The sequence below is a fragment of the Prenolepis imparis genome, unplaced genomic scaffold, assembly GCF_030444845.1.
Source record: "Prenolepis imparis isolate NDT839.2.m4 unplaced genomic scaffold, iyPreImpa1.0 SCAF_2, whole genome shotgun sequence".
Lineage (NCBI taxonomy): Eukaryota > Metazoa > Arthropoda > Insecta > Hymenoptera > Formicidae > Prenolepis > Prenolepis imparis.
In genome coordinates, this window is record NW_028141160.1 from 10,282,763 (window position 1) to 10,301,562 (window position 18,800).

Sequence of the window (18,800 nt, forward strand, 5' to 3'; positions counted from 1 at the left end):
AAATGTTAGCAAGTGTTAGCGCGGTCACGACGGTACGCGGAATTAATAATGACGAAAGAGCGAAGGGACATTCTTGACCAAGGCGCGGGCGCATATATCACGATGCCCCATTATGCTTATGAATATAAATGCACCCTCGGGGTGGCCACAATAAATGCCGGCCGTTGCGTCGCCGGATCTCTGAATTCTGCTCTACTGCACGTACACGTGGTAGCCACGGAACAACGAAAATAAAAACGGCGCCAGTCCTCTACCTCCTCCCTCCCTTTTTCCTTCGTTCTTTTTTAACCCCAAGTCCTGGACGAACTCCGGGCGTGAGGGCGAGCATAAAAGAATAATTAAAATAAAGTAGGCTGCGCACCACTCGAAATTATACACGGGTGCAGTAATGATAACAACAAAACGAGTAATAAGAACCTCCGCCTTTAGGTGTGCGCAATTTGTAGGCCTAATGAGGCGGTTTCCGAAGTCACTTTTTTCTTTTTATATAATCGAAGAAAGGAGCAATTTATATTCGGTTGTTGCCTATGTGAATTATTTTTATTGATCCTGTTATTAAAAAATTCAAGTGCTTGATTCTTTAAATTTCTTTAAAGAATTTTAATCGTTTCAAAAATATAGAATAAAAATATAAAATACTTAAATGTATTTTTTTACTGTTTAATGTTAAATATTGATAATTTTTAAAAATAAGTAAATAAAAATACTAAAGTAAATAAAAATGTTTAAATAATATTTTTCAACTGTAAAAAAACGCAAGGTGAAAAGTTAACCGTGGTTATCGGATTACATCTTGCTTGTTAGCGCAATGTTATTCACATTAAGCATCGAAAATACCACCGTTTCTCAGTCATTTAGACAAACGGTGCAAAAATCTCCGACCACAAGTCTTGTCAGTTTCTTCTTTAGCGATTAACTTGTAGGGGTTGCAACTCCTGCAGCTCCTCCTCGGTTTCTTTTTCCTCGCCAGTACTCTTTTATCCGCCGCCTACCTTCCCTTTGGATCGCTTCCAACCGTTTGAATCTTCCCTCACCTTCGCAATCGGTACAGCCGATATCCTATCTCCGTCACTCTCCCTTTTTCCTTCGACCCATTTCGTTCTTCTATACGTTTTATCGCGTTTGTCCATCATCGCCATTTATCTTCGGTATATTACGGTTTAACACCGCAATGTCAAAGCTCCAAATTATCATATTATCGAATCACACTCAAAACCATAAAATACAGTAATTACGATAATTGCGTGTACACATAGGTATATGATTAGTACATTGCGACCTCAGTTTATTTTTTTTAGCAACATAGCATCTGTTATTTTTTATATATTTACGTATTTTTGTATGCATTTTCGTTTGAATTTTAATAAAACTTCAATATTGGTTTAACGCTGAACGCGAGTAAAAAAAATTGTTTTTGTGCGATATACATTGACCATGCCATTAAATAATGTCAATTTTCACATGGCAAAATATTTTTAAAATAAAAATGTATTTATATTGAAATTTTATAAATAATAATATTCCATTTGTGGAAGATTGCGGCAAAACTAATAGAATAAGCATATTGATAGATACGAACAGTAAATTGACGAAGACATACATTTCTCTGTTCATTGTTAGTTTCCTTACTCAATCGTTTATCTCGCGTTATTAAAAGCGACTTTGTTAGCGTGGTAATCAAATTTAGATCTGTGTGGCTTGCCACTGTTTTTATTAGTAATCCTTTTTGTCTCCATCGCGCTAATAAAAACGAATCTATCCAGCAGGCGTTCAGTATGTACCGCAAGCTGACACTTTTGCGGTATTATTGTGCTTTGTGGAAGACCACGCATAATGGTCAACGAGATTACCTATCACATGACGTTCGCTCGATCTTTATAAAGCGCACACTATGCATATTTGTTGGTGTTAAATAATAACAGCGTATAAATAACAGTAACGCGTAAATATATTGCATATTACAACGTAGCATTTTTTTTATAAAATAGATATCAGACAGAATTTTATCATCGCACGTAAATTCTTTAAAGATACCTAAAATAAATGCGATGATAAAGAAAAATATAGTAAATAAAATTTTCAAAACTCACAAAACCCTCAAATATTTCTGAATATATTTTAAGGATTATTTGAAGATGGCCGCACAATTCTTTTCTTTTCTTTTTCAATAATAACGATCGTTGGTTTTTTTTTATGTTACAGTCTGCAACCAGTTTAGCAGAGGCGTGTTTTCCATGTTGGGCGCCGTGAGTCCAGACTCATTCGATACACTGCATTCTTATAGCAACACCTTCCAGATGCCATTCGTGACACCTTGGTTCCCCGAAAAGGTAAACAAGTCATACCTTTTCATTTTAGATTAGTTGTTTAGGTCTAGCTCGCGCGTCTTTATTATCCTTATATTTTTTACTCTTCAGTTCTTACGACTTGGTATTATGTCAAAATAATAATAATTTATGTACATCTTATTAAATACACGCACCCAATACTCACCTCACTGCTCCGGGTATTTCCATGAAATTATGTAATGTCATCCATACGAAGAATTCGACGGTTATTTATTTTGCTCGGTACAATTATATATGATTAGTGTTTTTTTGTACAGCAAAACAACGGATCAAAGTCTTATTAAAATTAAATTTATTCACGGAACCTGTTTCTCTGTGTTACAATTTATATATATATATATATATATATATATATATATCTTTCCTTCGATATATGCATACTGAAGCAAAACGTACACTACATTTAAAACATTATCGTAATTTTTCATCTACCATTTATCGATTCGATATAAAGAGAGAAAAATACACACTTACGATGTGCGTGTGTGAGACAATAATTGTCGTTCACGAAATCAATAGTTACGTTTCACGTTGCAGCTAATAATTAGCGGCGGCGTGAGATGCATGATGATGGATTTGATCGATATACTATCATCCGTACAAATACATATATGTATGTGATACATACAGTATACATATTACAATTTGAATTGCGAAATGAATTGTCTAGCCGAAAATTTATTCGCTCGAATTACCCGGGTTGCATTTATCGCGCCGCTGTAAACTGATATCGTGCTGCAGGTTCTATAGGATGAACGTCGGGCTCGTGAGTATTTCGGGGTTGTGTGCGTATTTTTCCCACGATATATTTCCGTACAGTATAAGTATATATATATATATATATATATATATATATATATGTGTGTGTGTGTGAGCGCGTAACGAACGTCGATGTCGTTTAAATGGTAATCGCGCGGTAATGCTGATTCGACGCCTCGCCTTTCTGCTTCTTTTTTTGGGGCCAATTACGGTTCGCCAGGAATGGCCATTTATATAGAGAAAATCCTTTTTCAATTTCCATGAGATCCTTCCCCGCACTGCGTTTGCATCGCTGCCTCTCTTTCAAGAAAAAGAGAGACGTTATCGATACCATTGGAAATTCAATACGTGATGGTATGATTATTCCAGCTGGGTGATGATTAATTTTTGAAATTCGAGACAGTATTTATTTCATCCCCGGAAAGATCAATAAAGATAACATTCTTTTAAACGATATATTTATATTTACCTAGATATTTATAAATAACTGTTATATATAGAAATTAATTACTTTTTCTAAAAATGTCTCGCGCAGTATGGTTTAAAAACGCCGCAATATTTTGTGAGAAAAAAACCGATTAGAGATCCCGACAACTGAAATTAGTATCAAAAGGCATATATTTCGGCAGTAAATCATGATGCGCATGTAGTTGCACATTCGCGAGGAATTAAATTTCAAAGAGAATTTATGAGCAGTAAAAGATTGTACGTGTGTGTTTGCGTACATGTGTGTGTATGTGCATCAATTCAGATTAAAGATGTAGCTGCTTTTTCCTCCTAAGCAGAATTAATTCCGGTAGCGCGTTAAGTGGAGGATATACGATTACCTCTATTGAAAATTTCACAACGCGAACGAGAGAGTCGTAAATGCACGGGATTATTGTATGTAGGTCCTGACGCCATCCTCGGGTCTCCTGGACTTCGCCATAAGTATGCGGCCGGATTACCATCGCGCTATCATCGATACGGTGCGATACTACGGTTGGAAGAAAATCATCTACCTCTACGACTCCCACGATGGTAAGTCCCTTTACCCCGCGGCTTTCTCATGCATTTCTCATTTTACAAGGCGATAGCCGCGGGCTGCAGCGCGCACCGCTCACACCTCTCCATAGACCCTCTCTATCTCTCTCGTGCGATATTTCTCTTTTTATTATATCCGCCAAGTAGGCTCAGTCTCCCGTGGCCAACTTTGCCGATATCGTAGACACGGGATATCGAGTGGATTCCCAGACTTCTGGGCGGAATAAAAACGCGCGTACGCGTATCAGACACCGTATCTTTGTATATCTATGTAAACGAAATGCTCTTTATATACATATACATGTATAAAGACATTTTATACTCGATATCAAAAATGTGATGCATTCATAAATAATTTAAAATAAAGTTATTTTAAGTTACACAGTTAAGTTTAAGTTTCGCAAGATAGTACATGATGATTGTTTTCTTTTTTGTACTAAAATCGTATATAAATAAAATAATGTATCATTATAAAAGATATAATTACAGCCAGAAATAAAACGCTTCTTCACAGGAAGTGTCGCTTGAAAATAAATTGCATTACTTAATTAACTACTTGTATTTTGTATTTTGTCAGCTCTCTGTTTTCCCTTCCCGTTGTTATAATCACATGCATGTGTGATTTTCAGCTGATTCGGTGAAATCACGTGCATGTGTGCATGTTTCACACGGCTATGACATTTACAATTTTAAACACGAAATTAAAAGGTGAGAATGAATTTTTGTACATCATTTTACATAATTGCATTTACTGATTCTGTGTTCAATTTTTACATTTACAAAATTAGTAACTTTATATGCATAATTACCGACATCAGTAAATTCGCATTTCAAAGGAAAGCAAATAGGTAACATCTGTCGGATATTGCAAATAGCTTCGGGGACAAGGCCTTTACTTTTCAATTAAGCCCTTCAATTGTTCAATTGTCCTGGTTGCACAATTATCTGCTTATTTGATATGCGTGCGTATTAATCCAGTATAATTCAATGCTGTAAATTTAGTTTGATATAATGAATCATGTTGTCTCAATTATTCGCTTAAAAAGCATTTTAAGAATATGATTAATCAAATGACACATTTTAAAATAAAATTCTCTATTACGTCTCTGACTTTCAGGAATTTTGTAAAAATTGTCGGCTGTGAAAAATTGTTCTTTCGAAAACGAATTTTGCTCTCGTAACACGAAACGGTAACTAACACAAGATTGTAACAAGACTCTCTTCTACAATCTGTTTTATACGAAATCTCTTGTCAATCTTGATGTTAGAGGTGAAGCGACAGCGGTTTAATTACTTAATTAATGGAACACGGGGTAACTCCGACTGAACGAAACGATTAATCACTAGACAGATCGCTAGACAGTTTTGTATCTCTCGTCGACTTCCGACCGTTATAACTTGGTCACGTGCCTCCGGCATGAGAAAGCCATTTGGAATTCCTCAAGCCGACCAATTGCTCTTCTTCGACAAACTTCGATAAGAACGAGCTGGAGGTAGTCTAGTATCGTAGAAACGGAGATAGTTTAATTACCGAATGCAAATGCAAATATACTTTAGGGACTATCATGCTGTCTCCACGCGCTGAACGACCTCTTTCCTACCTTCCTCTCGTCTCATCTCGTCCTTGGCTCTTCTCATTGCCTGCTCTATCTAACGTAGTTTAACCATGCCGTTTCTCGATTAAAGCGGGTATAAGGAAAGGAGCAAGACGATGAACATTCGAAGATCATCTAAATTTCATGGCATATTTTTTGTTACTTATCTGTTTTCAGTGTTTCTCAGTCGGATGTAATGCATTTTTTTATTGCTTATCTGTTTTCAATCTTTCTCAATTTGATGTAATAAAATCGCGAATAATGCGAAGAATCAGTATGTGAGTTAATGATGAACATAATTTGTTCATGTAATAAAAATCCACATTAATACAATCAATGTATATTATTTCTTAATTGTCAATATTAATTATTAATTAATCAATATATATTATTTAATAATTGTTCATATTAACTATTGCATTTGCAGAGAATTAAAATATAATTTTAATATAAGTTTAAATTTCAGTGCTTTAAACATAGATCGTTCTACTTATTTTTAATAACGCAAATGTCACAATTAACGAAAAATTCCATTTGCTTGTATTTATGTTATCGAAAATTGAATGCATTCACCAAATTTACAGCAACTAGAATTTGCGATGTTCAGTTAATTAATAATTACATATTCATATTTAAAAAGAAAACCTTACTTTGCAGATTCGTAGAAGATATTTGCTGAAATATTCATTAGTTTTCTGTTATCGTAGAAGGAAGTTATTAACATAAAGAATATATTCATGGACTACGCAAGAGATTTATACCACGTGTTTAAATAAACGATGTGCAATCGTGTCGTAACATAAATCTTAACTGTTTTTAAAACTAGTCAGATGTCGATTTTGACTGTATAGAGCTTATTTAAATATAATACAAAGTTGCACATTTTATACATATCTAATATAAAGATACATTATATGATACTGACATATAACAACAAAATTAATATTCAGATGCATTACAAACTACGGTCATAAAAAAAGTAATCAATTCAAAACACAAGAATGCAACGTGCTTTGAAAACTTGCACATTACTATCAGTATTCTCAACGGTATGTTAAGAATCACATCAAGCAATGACGACGCCCTTAAATCAATCTGGCAGATGACGTTATGCCGCATAATAAATAAATAACTGATGACAATTTCAAGGTTAAGATACGTTGGATTCCTTTTTTCCTCGATTGCATCGTTGTGGTAATAAAATGAATCGACCTCAAGATCGATCGTATCGCTCGCATCGAAGTAGAACCGATTGCGCAAATGACCGAGAGAGAGTTTCGCCGGCTATGCTCTAATAGATTTTCCTGTTGGCGATGTAAATATTAAATCAGATTTCTCTCTCTCCAGATCCTAACGCGCGCTTTTAGAGAATTAGCTTGAGATATTGGTCGTTGGGATTTGAACAGCAGTAAATTCTGTTGACATTTAAAATAGTTTCCACGAGTAGCTCAGAATTTTGTAGACAAGTGATACATACATGGTTAACCATATATGTGTATTATAAGAACACTTTCAATGTTATCTACATCAAACGTAAAATTAACTCACAAACTCGTCACAATGTTATTCAAGAATAAACTTTCCGCAAGGAAATCAACTCTTTCCGACAAGGCCCGTTACATTTTTTCTCTCAAGGCTAAAATCTAATGAATGATAATGTGAACAATTTCTTGCCTTCGAGGAGTAATTTCATAATTCTATTCACGTAATATTTGTCCTTCCGATCTCCTTAGTTGCAACAGCGAAAATTATCGAGATGCCATATGTCATACAATGACTAGAATAAGAATGCACAATTTGCATTCCTGTCTTGTTGCATTCATCGATACGATTTTAAATAAACATGATATAAACATTTATCACGTTCTCGCTTTTAATTAGCAAATGTTTGTATGTGCAAGTGAAAAGTCACACATGCGTTATTGCGTTGACCCAAAAGTTAAACCTAGCATAGCCAATAACAACGAATTAATAGCGAGCGTATCAGTTTTCCCAGGGATTCCTGTCATTTTCAACATTCACACTACTACACTGTAGTTGCCGAAGTAATAAACAAAATCATAAGATCGTAAAATCACAAGGTCATCGAATGGAGTAATTTTCAAAACACGTGGCACGTGACATGCACATTTCGCACTTCTAGCACAAAAAAAGACGATTAAATAATAAAGTAGATGACGAATGTGAGAAAAACTGTACGGAAAAAGCATCACGCACGTGGTTGAGAAATAGCGTGGTAAAATAATTAGTGGTTTCAGGTCGCTCGCTCTTCGTCCAAGACGGGAGGGGATTCGATTAAAATCACAGCGACGTGCCTGCGTATCAGAGTCAAGCTCAGTTTCCTTTCCGCGCGTCTTTCAGAATGATAGCGGCGTCGTTGTCGCCGACACGCGTCGAGATTTCGGCATCTCGTTCTCGACTCTCGTGGTGGTGACAGGTGCTTTACCAAGAGGTGAACTGTCGATATAATTATTTTTATGTGTACACTTTCGCTGCATGCTTTCGTGCGTTCTTTCTCGTCAATTAGACGACAACTCCAAAACTGTATCTATCGTGAAATCTTTTTTGAAGTTATAGGAAATTTCTAAAAGTTCATAATCAACGTTACCGTTAAAATGATTGAACATAGAAACCAAGAAATAACTTTCATTTAAAAAAAAAATATTTCGTCTCTCTGAAACATTCTTTTCAACCTTAGAATTTCATCTTTGAAGGACAATGCAACGATCTAATAATGTGTACGTATTAATACGTATATATGCATACGTATGTGTGCGTTAATTCGTATAAGGCTATCAGACAAAATTATCATAAGTACCAATTGTAGACAAGAAAATGAGGCTTAAGGTAGTCATACACTTACAGTTTTGTGTCAGTCTTACATCGGACGCGGCGTGTTACAGTTTAAAACTGATACAAAACTGAATGTATATGGTGCCATCACGTTAGGACTAATAGTTCTTCAGCCAAGACTGACAAAGGAAATCTTCATTATTAGAATCTGATTAGCTTAAGAGAATTTGCATTAAAGATTCAAATACAAAAAAAATAAGATAGTATATCATAATTTATTATTCAAACATGCTTGAAAAATGACTTGTATCATCCATCAAGTAGCATGATTGAGTAATTTCCAATTGCATTTAGCTATCTTCCATAATTAAGTAACAGCTCGCTGATAAAGGCGAATTAAATCCTCGCGTGATAATGGCATGTCATTGTTAAATCAGGTGTACCGATGTGATTGCGATAAAATATGCGTGTATGCATAATGACTTTTATATAACTGTCAATTAATCGGGTCGATGCTCGTTCGAGCTTCATATTAGCGAATAGCTGTAACGCGTACTCGTAAAATGGTTTATTATGCACGCCATAGGTAATGAAGCATCGCGGTAAAGCAATAACTCAATTTGCAATGAAAATTACATTGTACTATCAACGTAAAAGAAGAATGACAATCCAATCAATTATCTCTCATCTATAAATTAGTTCATTAATTTAGATTTTTCCTTAATAAAAATGTTGAGAAAAATAGTCATTCTCAGTTTTCAGACCACATTTTCAATTTTCATTTTCATTTGAAATGTTTTTGTTAGTCTCAAATTGAAAATTCAAATTTAATTTCATCTATTAAAGCATAAAATTAAATTCGGAGCAATTAAATCACAGCAATTGAATTTTCAAAATTTAATTTTTGAAAAGTTTTCTATCATGAATTGCCTTTAATTTAAGAACATATAAAGATTTTCATTTATTGTTAAGGAAAAATCGATTCCAAATTAATAAATAGATTATAAAAGAATTCTCATTTATCTAAACTAGCCAAAGAATAATTAAAAAAGATCAAGTAATTAAAAATATTTTTTAATTAATTGAAAAATGATTCAAATATTAGATTAAGCGATAGCATAATATTGATGGAAATAATTACACACATAACAAAAAAACACACACATGAAAAAAAATAAGCCTGTTTCGTAATTTTTTTACTCAGAAAATGATTTTGGCTTTCAAATCGTATCATTACATTATAATTTAAAATTTATGATGAATAAAATTCCTTTTGATCTTAATAACATAATTTTTATTGTAATAAAACTGTTTCAACGCGTTACATATCGTAATTATGACATGATACAATTAAAATAATTCCTTTTTGAATTGTATTATTTATTATAAATCACACACACACACACACAAAAGTTGCACGTAATCAATTCTCTCAATCCGAAACGTCGCGATTAACCGTTCATCGACTACGCAATTAAGATGAAATATCGTGCACCTCTGGACGTGATGACCTTGAGGTAATAACCGTGGGTCTTTCTTCTTGCATTTTGGTGATAATTGGCTGAACGAAGGGAAACGAGGGTTTCGGTATAAACCGCCGATGCAAGGACTCGGCGTGTCCCGGTCGTTTCAGCAACCTGTTTGAGCAAGACAAAGAACGTAAACTAACTGGTTTTGAGTTCGAGCCGGTTTTTTCGAAGAATTTTATACAAGCTAGGAGAATCCAGTCCCCTACATTAGAGAGGTCCAGCTAAAGATTGTAGATATATATATCTATATATACATGGTTGCTATTTCAAATTAAATATTTTTTAGCTTGTTTTAGAAAGCGCAGAAATGTATTCCAATAAGCAGATCCTTTCTATTTTCTACTCTTACGAAGGAGATTGTTATTCACTTTATACCGGATTACATTACCCAACAATATCACAAAGGAAAAGGGAAGAATTGAATATTACATGTAATTATCGCAGTTAATAATCCGTGCATTATTAATAATCTTAATTACTAGTGTGTTGCACAACCATCATCTATTGCACGTTTAAACATATATTAACGTTTTCCCTGATCGTTATGAAAGAGAAAGATTTATTTGATATAATATTACACAATGTCTTAAAACGAAAGGAAATACGGTGCAATTTTAATTATTCTAATCATTCTTGCGTGTCGGTTTAATAAGAGCATAAAAAATATTGTTAAGTAAATGAGTACAATTATAAATTCAAAGCATTTAAATATGAAAAAAATGACGTGGCAGTTCGAATATTTACATAGGCAAAAGGGATTGTGCTTTCGAATATTCATCGCTCTATTAGTTGTATTTTGCAATTGTCTTTTGTAATTTAATTGAAAAATTGTCTATAATTTTTAAAAAGTTATTGCGAATCTCGTCTATTTAAGAATATTTTGATCATCAAACACGATGAGTAAAAAAATAAAATAAGAAAAATATATGAAAACAAAAAGCTATACTAGTTTATTTTAATAAGTGTTCTAGTAAATGATTATTTTATCAATGATTATTTCTGTAAAGTAATATAATTAGTTTTTCAAAATGCTTATATGATATAGTTCTTGCATTATAATTATTATAATTATTATAATTATGAATTAAAAAATGATCGTCGACTACAGATGAAAGTGATAGCTAGGTAACTTTGTCAATTTGACATTTCTTTTCTATTAATTGTTTTACTTGTAAAAATTAATAACATTTTACAATTCATTGTTTAATACATACTGACGAATTAAAAATCCAGTACACCGAAAAAAAAATAAAATTTGTATTTAACATTTATTAATCGGTCAAATTCATTGGTGCATTCACTCGAGTAGATATTTCGTTTTGGGCAGCGTGTCGTCAAAGTACGTATGAATTTTACGGCAATAAATTCATGTTAAGGAACGCGCTCGGTTCGGTCTCTGTCTCTTAATAGTGTATTGTATGGCCAGCCATAAACTGTCGCTTTGGGAGGCATCGCATCGCGTGCCACAAAGCAAGAGCAAGTGCTCTCCGACCGCGGCGGGCGGCGGTCATGCGTGCAGACGTAGCCGTTTACACGTGTGACCGTATCGCACCCTCAGTCGGGAGATATGTGGCGCGGAATCTAGTTAGAACCCTTGTTGGCTTTATCTCCGTTATCTCCGTTTGGCTCGGAGGTCGGCCGTGTTGCTAGATTAGAAGGATCAGCCATGGCGCGCGTTTCTGTTGTCGTAATAATTAACAAAGATGGAATTTCGCATTTTCAATTCTCCGCATCCTTGCAAGATTTTGACATTCAAATCGGAGTACGCAAATTGGACGAAATATAACTTTACTCGCGTATTAACGATAATAAGGCTGATAATAATGTTGTCCCTATATGCAATAACTCTTCTAAACAAATCTTATTAAATATAATAATCTATGAATTATCATCTTGCAGATGAGATTCTTTAATAATATCAATTTATATTAGATATAATAGATACTCTTTTTTGTAATCAATAAGAAGCGATTGAAAGTGTACAAAGAAATAAGGGAGAAATATTCATTTGCAGCTATGAGATATAATTTACACACATTCTTCGTGCTGCTCTCGTAGTAGCAATGATTGTTTGCTCCGTTTAACGTGAAAACGCGAAATAACGATTTTAAAAATCTGATAAAAACGACGATTAACGTGAAATCAAGAAAGGCATTATCGAGCACAATGGACCGTGGGATATTGCGACAAACGTTGATTGGATTCGTATGTAAGTATCCAGCGATGGTATTACTTCGATATTCGAAAGTATTCTCTCGTGAATACGCCCTCGAAAAAAAATTTGACATATGGTCGCTTCTCAGGCAGTATTTTAATTATCGATTGCGGCCTCCACGAAGGATGGAGCACGCCGACCATTTCGAAATTCAATAACGAGGATCCTTTAAAGGCGACGAGCGATGAGATCGCTTGGATCGTGAATCTCATGTATGTGGGGGTCGGTATCGGCTCGTTGGTACCCTTCATACTGATGGACAACATCGGACGTAAGGGAACCTTGCTAATCACCACGATACCGAAGATCAGCTCCTGGATCTTCATCGGACTGTCCAATTCTGTACCGTTTATATACGTTGGACGAGTACTCGCGGGCATAGGATGCGGTATAACTTATGCCGTGATGCCGATGTACCTCGGCGAGATCAGCAGCAAGCGGACCAGAGGTCCTTTAGGTACGGCGACGTCAGCTGTTTCGAGCTTGTTATCAATGTGCAATGCCCGACACGACTCTTACCTTCGTATATTAACATATTTATCGTTCTACATAGAGAATTAATAGATATGTATATTTATTTGTTAAAAATGCTAAATGCATCAGTCTTTTTGTCAACTGATAATAATTCTTATAATAGCACATCTCTCTTTAATTCGAATTTCTTGAAAAGATGTACAGACACATGTATAGCTTTATTACATGTTTAATACTACAGAATTCATAGAATTTCTGCAATCGTTCTTTCATTGTGCTTAAATAACATTATCCATAAAAGTAGCTATTCTTAAATGACATCACTAAATAAGATGAGGCCTCCAGGTACTTCAATAGCTGTTCTAATTAACACTGGGGTGCTGCTCATCTACGCCATCGGTCTGTGGGTCAGCAGATTCGCGATGGCGATGATAAGTGTATGCGTGCCAGTGCTATTTCTGCTGACCTTCATATGGCTACCCGAGAGCTCGGTGTTTCTCACGCGTAAGAACAAGCTCGATCCCGCGGAAAAAACCCTGCAGTGGGCCTTGGGCAAGGATAACGTGGATGAGGAGCTCGAGGAAGTGAAACGTATCGTGGAAACCGAGGACAAATGCAGCAAGATGACCCTGAAGGATATGTTGAGGGAGATCTTCACCAAGACGCAGAACAAAAGAGCCTTTCGTATCGCTATGATATTACTGAGCGGCCTGACATTGACCGGCGCGGCGCCGATACTCGTCTATCAGTCGTTCATCTACAACGAGGCTGGATTTGAGATCTCGAGCAACGCCAGCATCATTCTGACGGGTGTCACCATCGTCCTGTCGGGCGGCGCCTGCATGACGGTGGTTCGTTTCATGGGCAAGAGATTGCTACTGTTGATCGCTACGCCGATCTGCGTGGTATCCCTGGCTACGATAGCTATTTTCTTCGAGTTGCAGTCCAGCGGTTACAATGTGTCCCAGTTCAAATGGGTGCCTACGGTCTTCGTGATGATTTACGTGTTCGGTTTTGGATTCAGCCTTAATCCGATACCGCTGGCGTATATCGGCGAGATCTTCAGCGTCGAGGTCAAAGTACCCGCCGCGATGCTCAACGCTCTCTACTATGCCATAAGCACCACCGCCGTTATAAAGTTTTATCAGGTACGTTGACGTCTGTATCGAAGAATCGATTTTGTTTTCGCGAACGAGAGCGCGGTAAGCGGGTTATCGGAAGGAACGATCAGTTAAGAGGTTTAGTCAAAAAGAGTTCTTTATTTTGTAATAGTATTATACAACACGGTATAATATACCATCAGTTAATAGCTTTGATGGCAGAAAGGATTCTTTACTATGTAATAGCATTAGGATATATAATGTGATATAATATATATTATGATATAAAAATATGCAAAGTATATTTTAATAAGCAATCGATACTTCAATGCTTATTAAAAACAGATCTGCATAAAATATATATATTCTAAAATTATATATACGATTTTGATACTTGATATATTTTTTTTATAAATTATAATATATAATTATAATTATAATTAATATAAATTATATTTATTATAAATTTTATTCAAATTTTTTAAACATAATGTTATAATATTATATATAAATTTTTTCAAAATTTTCTTAATTTTTTTTTTTATTACTAAACATTATGTGATAATATACAATATAATAGGAGGATATTTATATTGTTTTTTATAGGTTATGCAAGAGTCATACGGCACGTTCGTACCATTATGGGTTTTCACTGCGATAACATTTCTTATATGGGTATTAATTTACCTATTTGTGCCGGAGACCGAAGGCAAAACCTTGGAAGAGATACAAATAGAATTGCGGAATAAGGAATAACGTATATATGCAATATAAAGAAGTAAGCAGTGATATTATAAATAAATCAAAGATTACTAAATTTATATTTAAAGCATATATTTAATGTACAAAATATGAGATTTGACTCTAATAATATATTTACTTAAGATATTATAGAAAAAAGTGAGGAGGAGTGAGGAAAGAAAGGACAAAAAACTTAAATTAGAAATTGCATTCAAATACGTATTATATACGTAAATGTGAAATGCATATAATTATGAGTTGCGATGTTTTATAATAATGATGATAGTTTGCGATCCGAAAATATGTATATACAATATATATATAAAATTTATTAACAATAACATTCAAGATTGACTATAACAAGATTGCACAAGGAAAGTAACGTTCCTATTTGCAGAGATAGTTTCTGTATATCTCATTAAAATGTATAAAAGACATTTATTATTATAATTATTTGCGCTTATATATCCTCAGTCAGATGACTAATAAATTGAACATTATAACATATAATATCATATGTAATATCATATTAACGTATATAATGTATTAACAGAAATTAATAAAAGATTTTTAGTATTTTTAAAACAAGATATTTTTATAGAAATAGTAAAATGCAAAGCTTAAAATTATAGGCCGAAATGTTCATCTGAAGTTTTTAACGGTGTACTTATAATATTGTTTACGCATTTAAAACCACGCTTAAATTTTTTGATTAGCCCTTAATTTTTCACTATAATTATAAAATATAAATTTTACTCACATTTACTTATTTACTCTATAACTTCTTTATATGTTGCTTTGTATTTTTTGATACACTTACATAGCATCGATAATGGCGTTAAATCGCATCTCGAGCTTGTTAAAGCGCTAGAGAGAAATGACGCGAGAGGAAATCATTACACTTGTTTGATCGTAAAGCTTTAACTCCGCAAAGAGAATCGTTTAATAGCGGTATTGCCTACGACGAGATTCGTACGTTCGATCAAACAAGTTAAGTTCTCATTAAAAACACATTTGCAACGTGAATTTGCTGGCCTCACTTGTTAAGCCTCTCTTAAAGTCTAATACCGATGAACAATTCCAATTGCATGTTGTTAAATATCTCGATATTTGTATTAATTATGCAAACAATTAGAAATACGTAACGTCATTATTCAACGTAATCATCAATTCTTTATTATACGATTTATTTTTATTTTTCGCGTTCAAATATAAATGTGCAACAGTCTCTTCATCAACTTATTTGAACATGTTTGAGTAGAAGAAATATTGATTGTCTTCAAATATGATGATATGCAAAATCGAAAAAGATTATTAAAAATTAATCATATTCTTTCACGTATTTCTTTACGCAAAATAAAATCAGAAAATTTTGATTCTAACGACAAAATGGCCGCTTATAAATTTTCTAATCTATCTCTATAGAGAGAGAGAGAGAGTCATTCATATTTCATGCTCGAAAAATGCAACATTCTCTATAACGCGGCTTTCTCATTGCAAATTCCCGAGTGATTCTGTCGTATGACTATATCCCGGCTACGCCAATGATGGTTCGTCAGCCTCGGAATATTGGCAGAACGTGTATGTCAGACAGTATGTCTTGCATACGTATATTGTCATTTCTCTCTAACAGAACGTTCGCACATGTATATCATTGGTATACATATATTTACAGTTATGCGGAAATGCATTTACCTTCGTACGCGTATAACTGTTTATCTGTCAATACCTTCTCGCGTAACGTATTAATCTGAACCTATATTCCAGATACACATATACAGACTTAAGCGTATGATTAATTTAATATCATAAACAATAATGATTATTTCAGACTTCATGCTTCTGGATAAGGTAATAAAAATACACACATCGATATCATTAATTAATTAAAGCTTTATTTAGATTCTATCTTTGTAACATCAAAATTATGATAAATATAGAAGAATGCAGGTAAACAAATAGTAGAATTAAGAGAGATTATTTTACGATATTATTATATCTCATATATAATTGTTCTCTTTCTAATATTTTTTAAAACTGCGTCTTACATAATTATATAATATTATATAATAAAATAATACATCAAATAAAATTTATGTAATCTTTCTGTCGCTTTAATATTTCTAATGTAATGGCACCCTGGACAATTACTTAACTGGGGTTTGTGACTTAACTTCCTCTGTAAATGTATACGCGTGAAAAAAATATACGAATTAAAGTACGAGAGAGGAAAAATCTTATATATACTTTGCGCGTTGAATGCTTAGATATGTATGTGATTTCATTACATTCATTTACACTAGTGTGTAATTATAACGAGCATGATAAGGGTGAGTGTCACGGGGCTGGGCGCGAGGCTAGGTGCAAGTGTATCCATTGACCCCATACATTCCGTATACGTGATCTTATGAGCCATCGCAGTATGACTTGACCCTGTGTTATGTCGTTCTATATATGTACATATCTACTGATATATGTATATGCATACGTACTACGTACCTGTGTCCTGTCAGAGTGTACGTTCAATTCAACCGTGTGCATTAGCGACACGCGCACATATCAGTGCATCGTTCTATAAACACATATAGGATCCGCGAATATACGCATTTACATATACACGCACACATAGAAAGAGAGAGGGAGTGAGAGAGAGAGAAGGAGCATATCGATCCTCTTCGATAGTGTGCGTTGTGTATCGCCGGTACGGCTTCTCGTACAAGCCGAGATCAAGATTGATAGGCCACGAGTCGCAACACATACGGGGCATCCACTTAGCGGTGCATTATCCGAATGAGAATGTGTACAGGCTGGATCTTACCTAATGCGACGCCCGCAATCCCGGTAATGGTGACCGCTTTGGCCGTCCTGCAGGACGATCTTCGTCAATCGATAATCCTCGCACGCGTGTATATGTGCTTGTGGGTGTGTGTGTGTATATATATATATATATATATACACACCCACAAGCACATACACGCGTGCGAGGATATATATATATAATGTGTGTATCTTTGTACATATATCGTAATTTTACGCGCCGCGAGAGTTATATTTCGCGCTTGTCCGGCGAGCGAAATTAAAATTGTTTCTTGCAATTCGAAACAATCTTGCAAACGCAATGATGAGGTAAGGACGACTGGCAATTAGCTGGAAGAAGATATACTTACGATAACATGTGCTTACGTAAATGGAAATTGTGCGCTTTGTCAATTCATTGAGGTAACTATTTAACGTATTGTTCGACTACGAATTAAATTACAAATGTTATTTATACATATATGATTTTTTTTATCTGAGTTCTATCATCTGCACTCGTCATGTAAAAATTTATCTTTGAAATCAAATGCGCGGTGAGACATTGAGGAAGAGAAAAAGGGAGAGTGAAATATATAGAATATATAGCTTAAAGAAGGAGGACATATATATTAAATAGAATGCACACTTTGACATTGTGGCAAAACGTTATTGCCTTGTAAAACTAGAAAAAAATATACCCTCTTTCAGAAATGTATTATTATTAATAAATTGCAACTGCAGATGCAACTTATGTGCATAAGCGCACATATAAAAAGATTATTTCACGAGTTCTAAATTCCATAAAAATATTTTCCATCTAGTTGTTTTGCATGATATTAATATCTCTTCATAATATATATTGCATTACATTCAAAATTAATCTAAAATTCTTGTTTTATTGAAGTCGTACATTATTAAGTCGTACATCTGTATTATTAATATTATTAATATTATAACATTATTAATATTATTATTAATCTTTGTATAAATAACATAATTATATAGTGCAATGTTTAATCACTCAAAAATGTTTGACATTATGTATTCTAGGAAGCACTTTATATAATATAAAAAATTAATTAGATAAAATTAATGCAACAATCTTCGTAAATTGCGAAAGTTTAATTGCAGTTTAGTTGCGCTGATCTTGCCATAAATGGTGAAAGTTGCATATTACGATACATTGTTACTTTTTATTATAATATTGACGCAATTTTATATTTTGTTATATAAAACAGCATTTGCTACTTTATGCCGAAGTAATTATATTTGATGGTTACGTTTCTTATGCATTACTAACAGTCCAATATGCAGATGTTGAATAGTTCATGATCTCTGCGGAATTTATTGCATGTGCTTATTAATTATATCATTATTATCTTTTTGTAAGAATGCATAAAGGATCTTCTCAAGACAATTGCTGTGTG

At 34.1% G+C, this 18,800-nt stretch overlaps 3 protein-coding genes across 15 annotated transcripts in view; 2 read left to right on the plus strand and 1 right to left on the minus strand.

Annotated features, from left to right (window-relative positions):
• Glurib (Glutamate receptor IB) overlaps positions 1-18,800 on the plus strand; it is a 223,378-nt gene that overhangs the window by 152,500 nt on the left and 52,078 nt on the right. For all 6 annotated transcript variants that reach the window (XR_014424809.1, XM_083032497.1, XM_083032495.1 and 3 more), the window contains exons 3-4: positions 2,203-2,330; positions 3,998-4,127. Coding sequence is in view for 5 of the 6 variants with exons in the window: in XM_083032497.1 (XP_082888623.1) it covers positions 2,203-2,330; positions 3,998-4,127 (258 nt within the window). In the remaining variant the exon portion in view is untranslated. The remainder of the gene's footprint in view (positions 1-2,202; positions 2,331-3,997; positions 4,128-18,800) is intronic.
• Positions 1-18,800, minus strand: part of LOC145933077 (uncharacterized) — a 229,973-nt gene that overhangs the window by 81,360 nt on the left and 129,813 nt on the right. The window lies entirely within an intron of this gene.
• LOC145933074 (facilitated trehalose transporter Tret1) lies at positions 8,039-18,203 on the plus strand. Of its 8 annotated transcripts, none has more exons than XM_083032520.1 (7): positions 8,052-8,177; positions 10,090-10,262; positions 10,334-10,478; positions 12,062-12,256; positions 12,351-12,719; positions 13,082-13,884; positions 14,443-18,202. In XM_083032520.1, exons 4-7 carry the CDS (start codon positions 12,214-12,216, stop codon positions 14,590-14,592), a joined length of 1,365 nt encoding a protein of 454 aa, XP_082888646.1. In that variant the 5' UTR covers positions 8,052-8,177; positions 10,090-10,262; positions 10,334-10,478; positions 12,062-12,213; the 3' UTR covers positions 14,593-18,202. The 8 variants fall into 8 exon arrangements, with proteins under 8 accessions (XP_082888649.1, XP_082888642.1, XP_082888644.1 ...); XM_083032519.1 differs by lacking the exon at positions 10,090-10,262 and adding an exon at positions 8,297-8,463 and having other exon boundaries at positions 8,054-8,177; XM_083032523.1 differs by lacking the exons at positions 10,090-10,262; positions 10,334-10,478 and having other exon boundaries at positions 8,039-8,177; positions 14,443-14,614; positions 14,722-18,203.

Bases quoted from the DNA above. Each gene is read 5' to 3' on its own strand.
- LOC145933074 (XM_083032523.1), top strand. From the start codon at position 12,214: ATGGACCGTGGGATATTGCGACAAACGTTGATTGGATTCGTAT. The intron at 12,257-12,350 runs GTAAGTATCCAG...GTCGCTTCTCAG, and splicing joins AACGTTGATTGGATTCGTAT to GCAGTATTTTAATTATCGAT. The intron at 12,720-13,081 runs GTACGGCGACGT...TGAGGCCTCCAG, and splicing joins GCGGACCAGAGGTCCTTTAG to GTACTTCAATAGCTGTTCTA.